We start from the raw sequence: 10,901 nt of genomic DNA, 5'->3' as shown, positions 1-10,901 counted from the left end.
CAAAAATTAAAATCCGGAATGAAACACGGACAAATTCCTAATAACTCATAAAACAAAATAAATAAAATAGTAGGTGCATTTGGAAGATTTAACACACACATAGGGGACATTAATTTTATCTGAATATTTCACCACCTTCATTCAAAATTACATTAACAATTGAGAAAATATTAATTTCATAGGGGGGGTCATATGACCCCATACTGCTTCACTACCTCTGCCACCGGTTACTGCTTAAGTCCATTTGCCCTCCTAGATAAAGCTTAAGTCCATTTGCCCTCCTAGATAAAACTTTAGCTTTGTATCCCTTTCCCTAATAAGGTTCTTACCTGAAACAGATAAAAAGAAACGTATTTACTTTGAATGATGAATGATGAAAAAGAGTTCTTCCTTTGAGAGAATACCACATGGAGTTACCTGAATTTTTTTGTTTTGCTATGTTGGATAATGTGAAAGGATATTTGTAGTCTGAAGGGTATTCAAATGTTTTATTTGTTGGTATCCACTCTTTCCTTGATAGTGTTTCATTCATTCGATCAACTTTAGCTTTGTAAGACTAGAGAAATATATGAAGAAAATAATAAGATCAACATAGTAAAAACACTAAAATGTTTTTTTTTTTTTTTTGTAACTAAAAACACTAAAATGTTGAATAAAAAAAGTATACATATGAACCTCAAGGTGGCGAGCGACTTCCCGGTGAGTCAAACTTGGAACGTTCATAATACTCAATATGGATTTGGGATGAGAATCTGTAGAATAAAAGAGTATAAGAATATGAATGAAGCAAAGAAATAATGGTCAACAATGAAATAAAACTGTACCTTCGTCACCCAAGTAAGAGATAGCAGACAAGAACTTCAAGTGATTCTCACAAGTCCATAAATTACTGCGTCTTCTAACTTTACTCTCTATATTATTTACTTCTGTTCTCTGCCTCCTAAGATTTTCTCTGAAAGCTTTCATCTGATTTATACGAACTTCCGAAACGTCCTCAGCATTATTAGGTATGCTTAATTTTTCTAACTTCTGGCTCTTATTAGGTAAGACATGTTGCAACATGTTATTGATATCTTTCTCATGAATAGGCCTTGTTAGGAAATAACACGCTCTCTCTTCCAAAGAGTTTGATGATTTGTTTCTCTTCCCCTCTGAACTGATCACTTTTTAACATGTACAAAATGGAAAATTTATATAAAAATTTAATTTTTAAAATAAACAAATGAACAAAATAGTAATAAGAAAGAGGATGCCTTACATATCAAAGGAATATCTTTGGTCAGCAAAGAAGTGTAAAACGAATGCGAATCTATATGAGGCATTTCATTGTTGGCGATGACAAGTACGATGTCCTTCTGTTTTTCGAGCATTGATACAGCCTCACTTGCCACATTCACACTTATCACTAAATATCAATTTATATATTAGTTGTTTGAAAATTTTAAAAACCAAGGGTTGAATAAAAATTCAAAATTTTCTTTTAAAACTTTTAATCCTCTACAAAATTGAGAAAATGATTAGAATGTATAGATTTTCATTAGAGAATACTTGATATATAAATATTTATTGTTAGATAAATGATAGGTTTTAGCAAAACTCAAAAAAGTTTATATAGCTACAAATTAAAAAAAAAATATATGGACCAACATAAATCTTCATGAATAAACATTTGAAAATATGTTTTCAAATAAATCATTAAATGTAAAATAAAGAAAATTTGTATTTTTACATACTTTTTCTATTTTTCAAAATATTTTCATCAAAATAGTTCAAATATTTTGAAGTATAATCTCACAACCACAAAATCTAGAGATTTTGAATCATAATGTTAACATTATAGATGAAAAAAATTATGACGGAAAAATCAATAGATAATAAAAGTTACAATATACATAAAAATAAATAAAAGAAAAGTTAAAGCATGTAATTAGATTTTTACCCTTGTACGAATGTTGTTTAAGCATTGGAGTGAGAGAAGCGATTGATGCAGTGTCATGGTCGATTAGCAGAATGGGAGTATCACCATTGTGATTAGAAATTTTGGTTCCGAACAAAACAAAAGCAAAATTTTCGGCCATTTTCTGTAGAACTTTTTATAAAATTATATGATAAGAGAGTTCAAGAGGAGGATTAAGATGAGGAAGAGAGAAACAATTGCATGGACATATATAGAAGAAAAAGATATAAATAATGAACCAAACTTGTATCTTAATTTTATCGCAACATATTAATTGACCATTTGACCACAGTTAAAATAAATTCATTCGAGAAAAAAAACATTTGACCACATATTATTAACTACTATATCGTTTTCTGCGCTATACGTGGATTGTATTTGATAATTTTGTTTCCTCTAAACATGATGAATAAAAATTCAAAACATAAAAATTACGGAAAGCTAGCATTCAAATCGTTTTTGTCTTTCTCTGATCTCTTTAATGTTATTCTCATCTAGGGTCTTTGTCAAAATAGTTATTATTAGATTTTCTGTTAACACTTTGTCCTGACTCTTCTGGTCATCCCCAAGACAATATTGTCTCCAGAATCACAAAGTCTGAATCGTTTTAAGAAGTTTTGCCAGTTGTGCTTAATGTCTGGCTGACTTAATTGGCTACTTCACCCTTATTGGTATAGTATTTTACTTAAGGTTCTAAACTATAGAAAATTTATATTTTAATAGAGTTTAGTTATTGAATTAATTTGTAGTTTTTAGAAAAAAGCTTAATTTGACACATGCATCATAGGTTCGTAAGAGAATCTTAAAAGTCCTCTTTTAAGAACTTTTATCGTCTCTCTCTTAATTTCTATAAATTTTTATTTCTCTTAATTACTTAGAAACTCAGTAAGTATCAACTGATGGAGGCAGGGGCAAAACTAGTGCAGCCACAATGGGGGCACATGCACCCATAATATTATTAATAACCGTTATTTAGTATATAAATGTTCATTGAAATCAGTTAGTTGTGATGGTTGCATGTATGCACCACCTAGGTGTATAAGCTTCGATTCCTCTTTACATTTCCAAATTTTGTATAGCTTATGCATCCACTCGTAAATGATCCTGGCTTCTCCCCTGGATGGAGGCGCTCTTACGTGGTCTGGCTCTTCATTTCCAATATTTCACTTCCTCTCAAAATTCTATTTTCAACAGAGTTCTTTGTCTATATAACCAAACATTCTGTTTTGTTCTATGCATCATATCATACTTCCTGTTACACATTATAAGTTATCACAATTTTCCCTCTCGATTATAACATGATTTTTCTTAAAGTTCTTCTAGATTGACTATAAGACTGATTATGAACCACAATAATACTGTCAGATGGTCCAAAAGTTGTCATAGTGTGCACATCTTTTTACCATAAACTGCCTATTGATTCTCTTTCCACCTTACATTTACTAAGAGCTACAATATTAATTACGACTTTCATCATAAGTCTTACTGCAGATCTTTCAGAACAGGCAACACACTGAGATCTCGTACACTTACGAGTTTGTCGAACGCATTACCAGCTTATCAATTATATGGCTTTGATAAAAAAAAACTAAAAATAATCACAGTGAACCAATAGAAGTGTTTGACTATTGAACTCTGGTCATGTTAGAGACTTGACTCTGAAAATTAGCTAATGTGAATAAAATATGATGATGATTCAAAGGTGACATTTGACGAGTACTTTCTTATATAGTTTTATATATTTTGAGTTTAATTTATTATTGGTTAAATTGTGATTAAGTAGATAACTGATAAAAATATATTTAGAAAATCAAAATATAAATAATTTTATCTTTGTGCATAATCATAAAAAAGCCAGCTAACAAAAACTGTGAGATTAGTGAATAGAATGAAATTTCTTACAGTTGGGAATGATTGAGTTTAACACGATATATGTTTGTTTCTTGGATTCATTAGTACCTTTTATATATATACATTATTTTAAAATTGTTGTTATAGCTGATGCAAAAATGAATAGCCTTTGTATCATAAAAATTACTTAAGTTAGGTAGGCAACATGGAAACATAATACAGATCATTACTATTAATATATATATATATATATATATATGTTATTATATCTAAACACCAAGTAAACTATATTATCTTAATAACTAATTATTATTTGCAATATAAATAATTGATTAATTTTTAGAATAATAATTTACATTTGACTAGCTGTAGTTTACTTATTATATATCAACAGTTTACTATATCTTATTATAAAAAAAAATAGTTTTATTTTTATTAATATATATATATATATATATATATATTTCATTTTGTTTAAAATAAATAACTTTAAGATCATCTATAATGCATTCTTCTATTCAAAATATAAATAACATTTTGTTCTGATGATCTTAAAATGTTATTTATACCAATTATCACTTCATCAGAACAAAATTTTGTCATGCAGAACAAAATTATATAATTTATTTGTGTTAAGACTAAAATTTTAATTTTGTGCAAATATGGTAAACAAGACAAACAGACGACTTCATATGGTTGACTATTATTTTTCTTTCTAATAAAGCACAATTTTTTTTTTACATTTTAGTTTCATAATATTAATTTTAACAGTCTTAATATTAATATAACTATGTAATATTGGAAACAGGACAAACTCGAATTTCTGTATTGAAATATTGATTGCCTAGCTCGCAAGTATTAAACCAAGGAACATTAACTTCGTTAACAAAAAAAAAGTATTAAACCAAGGAAGAAAGTAGTGGCCTAAATGAATGTAACGCCGGCCACTAGAGATGCCTTAAAGTCCGGTCCATTATTTCTTTCTGATTTCTCGGATTAACCCTCTTCCCCAGAAGGACTATGTAAGTATGGGAAGCATGTGAGCTTCTTATCGCATAGTATGCAACATCGCCGGTTTCATACTAAATAGCATTACATAGAGATACAAAACAGTCAACCATAGAAACATAAATATGGAATAGGAGAGGCGTCCAGACTGAAGCCTGACTAATCATGCTCATATGAGTCGGAGACATGCAAATTCGGTTGCGGTTGCTCTACGTGGAAGTTAAGTCTAATCATACATGGAACTACCAATTTTACACCGGATGAAAATTGATTTCTGATGTAGACAAATATGACAATTTGTCATTTAGTCAAAACCGCTAGCCGACCTCAATGTGGTTGCCGTTGGCTAATATTACAAGATAACAAACAGTTAAATGGAAATATTTATGTATTTTGTTAAGTAACTTATCATTTAGTCAAAACCACAAAACAAGTTGTCATTTTTATGTATTTTGTTAAGCCTCAATGTGACATGGCTAATATTACAAGATAACAAAATACATAATTTTTTTATAATTTACAATAATAGAATTATAATATTTTATTAATTTATAGAGTTAAAAATACAGAAAATAAATTTATATTTAAAATATATTTTATGTAAGATGAGAGTTTTTTCACAGTTTATATATTGATTATATTTTATAAATTTGGTTTTCATACATTTCTTATTAAATGATTTGGTGTATAAGAGAAATGTACCACAAAATGTAAACATGTTTTTAGAAGTAATATGATAATATAATATTTAAATGGTTTGAAGTGTTAAGAAAAACTAAAAATATGAATTTTATCGTGAATAAGAAAAAATGATAAGATGTTTTATTTGTATTTATATAAATCCTCCATATTTTAATTATTGGTCTATGATTTTAATAGATCATATATTTACATAAGATACTTTTTTAAGGAAGTAAATTATTTGTGTCATATTTTGAACCGATTATTTTTAACTTATAGTATTTCTTAAATATTAATTTATAGTTACTATTGTACATAAGATTAAGTATGGAATTTCAGTTTATTGACTGTTGATAGATATTATTCAGTTTTCATAGGCTTTGCGAATAGATTAATTTCAATATAGGATCGAGCTAACGATTGTCTCTCAATGTAGGGTAAATGATCATTTTTGAATTGGAAAGAAGAATTAAAAGAATACAACATTACGTTGACAAATTGAAAAAAAAACATATTTAAATGAAAGAGAACTATCAGAAATATAGAACAGTAGGTGCAAGCCTGAGCAACCTGCCGAGAGCAGTGGGCAAGAACTTGCGAGCAAATAAATAACAAATATTCGTTTTCTCTCCATTGTGGTAGCACTGCCTATTCTCCTCACCACCACTCCTCAGCTTCAATAAGAACTCTTCTGTCACCTCGTATCTGATAAATCGGTTTGGATGGGGTCCACCTTTCGACCAGTCGACCCAGGTGAGAGTCCGGTTCGAGTTGCGACGACCAAGGCTCGATTTGATGTTGAGGAGTGTCGGGATGTAGTGCTCGTCTGTGTAGCAACCGTGATGGCAATAACGGTAAAAGAGAGGCCAATAGATTTTGTCGGAGATGATTTCAAGGGCCATGGCACGGTCCAACTCGAACCATTGGGAGCCTTTGCGCCAGTGTCGTAGCTGGATACGTGGCTTCATTTCAGGGCTGTATCGGCCACGTCCAACGCCACTGAGTTCGTCGTAGGACTCGACGTGAGTTTGAGTTGATTTAGTGAGGTAAGAGTAAACCGTTGTAAAGTTGAAGAGAGGGATGCATGATTCCGAGAGAAGTACGAATCGTTCGTTTGATATGTCTAATAAAGCATTTGCTAGTAATCTTTGTTCTGCTTCCACCATATTCACATATCCCCAGTCCACTCTCTGCATTATCAATAAATAATTCAAAAAAATGTTATAAGACCTAAAACATAATTGAATTTATAAAAAAAAACATAAGGTTATCTACTTGTGCTCTATTAATTTGAATTAGCAGTCAATGTATAAAATTTTAAATTTAAATAACAGTGTTAGTTGTCAGTTCTGACTTCAGTTCGATTTTGTTTTTTTTTTTCGTTTTTGATTTTACAAAAATTAGCTACTATATTAAATTTTTTATTTATTCTAGTTTGATTCAGACTGAATGTCTTCGAATTTTAAGCTATTCCATTTTGTAATTAAAAATAGCCACGTAGCTTTCTATAAAATTTGTAAATTTAGATTTACTAAAACATACAAATATGATTTTTTTTATTAATCCATGTAATCCGGACATCCCGGAAAGAACCCGACTAGCGCCTAAGGGGGTGATTGGTAGTTGCTGTAGGTGCTGTCCACAACCATATTTATTTCTAAAGCACCAAATTCATAGCAATCAAGCTTTAAATTTTTTTTTGAAACCACAGCTCTAGAAATAACCTACAGATGTAAAAGTGCTCTGCAGAGCCAAATATCCAAAACAATTTTTTAGTGCTTTCATAAAATTTTACAGCAATAAAATTTAAAGCCACAGCAAAAAATCTACAGATTTTTTTCTACAGCAAAAATTTTAAAGTTACAGCCATTACCAATCGGATCCTAAGTAAACCTCCGCAGAAGGCATCCTGAAGGGCCGTTTTTTTCACTCTATTTTAATCGACGGTGGCCAGCGGGATTCGAACTCGGGTCCGTATTGGGCCCTCAAGACCACTAGCCTTCCTCGCTTGGTTTTAGTTATAAATAAATAAGATTTTAAAAATCACATATTATATAATATATCTAAAAGGGAAATAAATATAAGCTTTTTTTTTATTTTTAAACAAAAAATTAAAAAACCAAAATTCTTATAAATATCAAAAACTAAGTATATAGAATCTCGCAAACATGTATACACACGATCATGTATATTATGCAATTTACGTCAAAAATATAACTATACTATTATATATTTATATTGTAATAAAAATAATTAATTAATTATTCTTTAGATTGATTAGTCTGTAAACAAACTATATTTGTATAATGCAATTTTTAAAAATAACATCTATACAGTTTATAGGATATAACCAAAACTAAAATATATTTTGGGGTTAATACTTAATATATTTTTTTACTTATATGTTTCAGACAAAATAATGTCTCAAGTACATCGCAATGATATATTGCAATCATATCGAGTTAAAGTGCTAGTAGGTCAAAGTTAGATCGAGTATCAAAGTTAGACCCGGTTTTTTTACGAATTTTATTCAATTTAAGTTATACATTGGATTCAAGTATCAGAAATTTCTAAATATCCCAACAGTACATCCCTAAAATGAAATTCAATATTCAAATGACCGCGTGTAATAATGGACCAAGGAAAAAAAGTCGCTATCGATTGAGTTGGAATAAAATTCTAAATTGTTAACGACCTTTTGTCAATATTTCCTTCTAAAAGAGCAATAAAAGTCATAGTATATCACAAGAGAAGATTGATGAATCTTAAACTTGAGAAAGTTAGGGAAAATAATTAATTGGGAGATATTCTCATTTAAGACATATATATTCGTTTGTGCCAACTAAGTTTTGATTAAAGTACTAATAAGACCCCTCTTCTTTTGCGGGTACATGCGTTTATGCCTTGGCAAAAACGTTTAAGTTCACTAATGAAGAAAGAAACCATGCAATAATTGACCCCAGAAAAACGAAAAGAAAAACCAAGCAATGTATAGTATTATGTATAAGCCAATGACTAGTTTAAAAAAAAAAAAAATTAAAAAACAAACCAATCGCGGGCCGCCACGTGTCAGTGGGACCTGCGAACAGTGTAAGAAACTCACTAAGATCGGTTCTTAATTAGTAGTTTTTGTAACCGATCCTTAAGGGTTTTGTGGGGGCCCACGCACTAAGAAACCCACTAAAGACCCTGGATAATCATGTTCTAATATGATATCACTGGCACCGACGACGGACCATAAACAACTGCTTGATAAAAGGTATAATAATTTATTCAACAAAAAGTAACCGTCTTGTGCAAGATAATCTACATTCCCTTCACATATGATTTTGATCTCTTTAATATTAGATTTTTGTTTTATCTTTTACTCAATCTCAGTAAGAGCCTGTTTAGAACACGAGCACACAGTTTTCTTTTAAATTAGAGTGATTGATTTTTTGGTGATTCAGTTAAATATATTTCAGAAATTTTAAATCAGTTTGATATTTTTTCTTACATTTTCATATTAATTTGACAATTTGATATAAATTTTACCTTTTTAATTTGGATATTTGTTAGGACTACTAAACGTATCTTTTAATACCTTTTTGTCTCAAAAATGAAAATAACAAAGAAAACAAAATATCAAAGTATGTAGGAAGCTGACCTTGCTTGGAATCAACCGGCCATGGAAGACGGAACCTTCAGGATCTGTCTGGTTATAAGAAGGGTAGGAGTGAACGTAAATACTGAACAGACCCTCGTGTCCTCGAAAGAACCTCTCCCATAAAGGAGCAAGAGGTAAATGACCTTTTGTCAAGAACATGAAAGCTACCTTTGGTGTTCTAGGAAAAGGATAATTCTTGATCTTAGGGGTCATTGAAGCTCTCCAAAGAAGCTCTTCTTCTTCCATGTCGTGCATGATCTTCTTCGGCGGCCTCAGAAACTGTTCTAGCCCAATGTGTTCGGGCTGAGAAGGAGGAGGGGGAGAAGGAGGAGGAAGAGAAGGAGGAGGAGGAGGAGGAGGAGGAGGAGGAGGAGAAGGAATAGAGGAGACGAGAAAGAGCTGAGAGATGCGTTGGATGTTGGGTGAAGATATGGATGAGATGTCTTGAAGAGAGGAGTGGAGAAGGATACCGATGATTATGCCGCAACATAGAATGAGGGAATAAGAGAGGAGATTAAGGAACTGAAGGTATTGTGCATTGAGAAGCTTTGCTACTAGAGATGGTGATGAAGAAGACAATGATGAGTTTTGCTCTTTTTGGTTCTTCATCGAGAGAGAAAGAAACAGTGATTTGTGTTTATGTTGTTGTCTAAAAGTGGAGGGAATGGATCTACAAACTTTGAATGGACAAGAAGAGACAAGTTCTTTGCTTTAAGGACAAGAGATACGTGACCGCTTTTACAAGTGGAGAATTCTATTTATATTATTCTTTGTTGAGTCTCCCTTTTACTTGTCAAGATTGAAATTGTATGGGTTGAAAAGATGAAATTTGTTTACAAAAATAAAGATTTCATATCTTCTGTAGATGTTAACTAGTAAGGGAAGAATCTGTTAGAAACTAATTTCGGGATATATTTAACGGGTGATTAATGGTGTGGTATCATTTTAATTTTGAATTACCTAATTAGTAGAATTATTGACAACAGATTCAGCGAAATGACTGAAAGTTTTTTTTTGCTTAACAAAATAACCAGTATTTTTAAAACCGGACCGACCTGATGGTTGGACCGGGTTCAACCGTGAACCAGTTATATAGCTGGGTTGGTGTAGTAATTGGTTCGATCATGAACCGGTCACATAGCCGGATTATATTTCAAAGTTATTAAACCAATAAAAACCACTAAAACTATCGAAAATCTATAAACCATCCATATAAACAAGAAACTAATTTATATTTATAATATTTTATGTTCAAAATTGATTTATATTTTAACTATGCATCATGTTTACTAATATTACTTTTATATTTACATACTAAAAAAATATTAAACCATATTATTGAACCAGGTTTGACCCGGTCGAACTATATTGAACCGTGACCCAAAATATTTCCGGTTCAGCTTCCGGTCCGGTTTTAAAAACACTGAAAATAACTGAAAGTTTATTGAACGCCAACGGATTGTTTATTAATTTAGTGAAAATTGATTACTATCAAACTTTATATAAAGTTTACTACTAACCACTAAATGAAGAATCTGTTATAAATTAATTATGACAGACTTTTAACACGTTATTAAATGGTGATTTCATTCACATTTTTAAATTGACAAATTTCATATACATTATTTGCAAAGATATTAACACATGTCTTCTATACAATCATTTTCTACTAAATAAATGTGACATGACATAATAGAAATAATAACATGATTTATGACAAATATTACATGGACAATTACATTTAATGCATATTTATAT

The 10,901-nt window shown here is 30.6% G+C and overlaps 2 protein-coding genes across 2 annotated transcripts; both read right to left on the bottom strand.

Annotated features, from left to right (window-relative positions):
* LOC111206808 (putative two-component response regulator-like APRR6) lies at positions 1–2,093 on the bottom strand. The gene is made up of 6 exons (XM_048761141.1): positions 1,940–2,093; positions 1,259–1,405; positions 825–1,163; positions 676–752; positions 418–556; positions 1–329 (listed from the first exon to the last, which is right to left on the bottom strand). The coding sequence occupies exons 1-6, from the start codon at positions 2,076–2,078 to the stop codon at positions 253–255; spliced, it is 918 nt and encodes a 305-aa protein (XP_048617098.1). The 5' UTR covers positions 2,079–2,093; the 3' UTR covers positions 1–252.
* A 3,837-nt stretch (positions 2,094–5,930) lies between these two features.
* Positions 5,931–9,824, bottom strand: BNACNNG34190D (glycosyltransferase BC10). The gene is made up of 2 exons (XM_013844024.3): positions 9,144–9,824; positions 5,931–6,687 (listed from the first exon to the last, which is right to left on the bottom strand). Exons 1-2 carry the CDS (start codon positions 9,750–9,752, stop codon positions 6,031–6,033), a joined length of 1,266 nt encoding a protein of 421 aa, XP_013699478.1. The 5' UTR covers positions 9,753–9,824; the 3' UTR covers positions 5,931–6,030.
* Positions 9,825–10,901: the final 1,077 nt, after the last annotated feature.

Source organism: Brassica napus, chromosome C6 (assembly GCF_020379485.1).
Source record: "Brassica napus cultivar Da-Ae chromosome C6, Da-Ae, whole genome shotgun sequence".
Lineage (NCBI taxonomy): Eukaryota > Viridiplantae > Streptophyta > Magnoliopsida > Brassicales > Brassicaceae > Brassica > Brassica napus.
The sequence above is the reverse complement of the archived record's forward strand: the minus strand, read 5'-3'. Positions and strand labels throughout refer to the sequence as shown.

Bases quoted from the DNA above. Each gene is read 5' to 3' on its own strand.
- LOC111206808 (XM_048761141.1), bottom strand. From the start codon at position 2,078: ATGGCCGAAAATTTTGCTTTTGTTTTGTTCGGAACCAAAATTTCTAAT. The intron at 1,164-1,258 runs GTAAGGCATCCT...CATGTTAAAAAG, and splicing joins CAAAGATATTCCTTTGATAT to TGATCAGTTCAGAGGGGAAG. The intron at 557-675 runs GTTCATATGTAT...ATATTTCTCTAG, and splicing joins AAGTCGCTCGCCACCTTGAG to TCTTACAAAGCTAAAGTTGA.
- BNACNNG34190D (XM_013844024.3), bottom strand. From the start codon at position 9,752: ATGAAGAACCAAAAAGAGCAAAACTCATCATTGTCTTCTTCATCACCA. The intron at 6,688-9,143 runs GTCAGCTTCCTA...TTGATAATGCAG, and splicing joins GCCGGTTGATTCCAAGCAAG to AGAGTGGACTGGGGATATGT.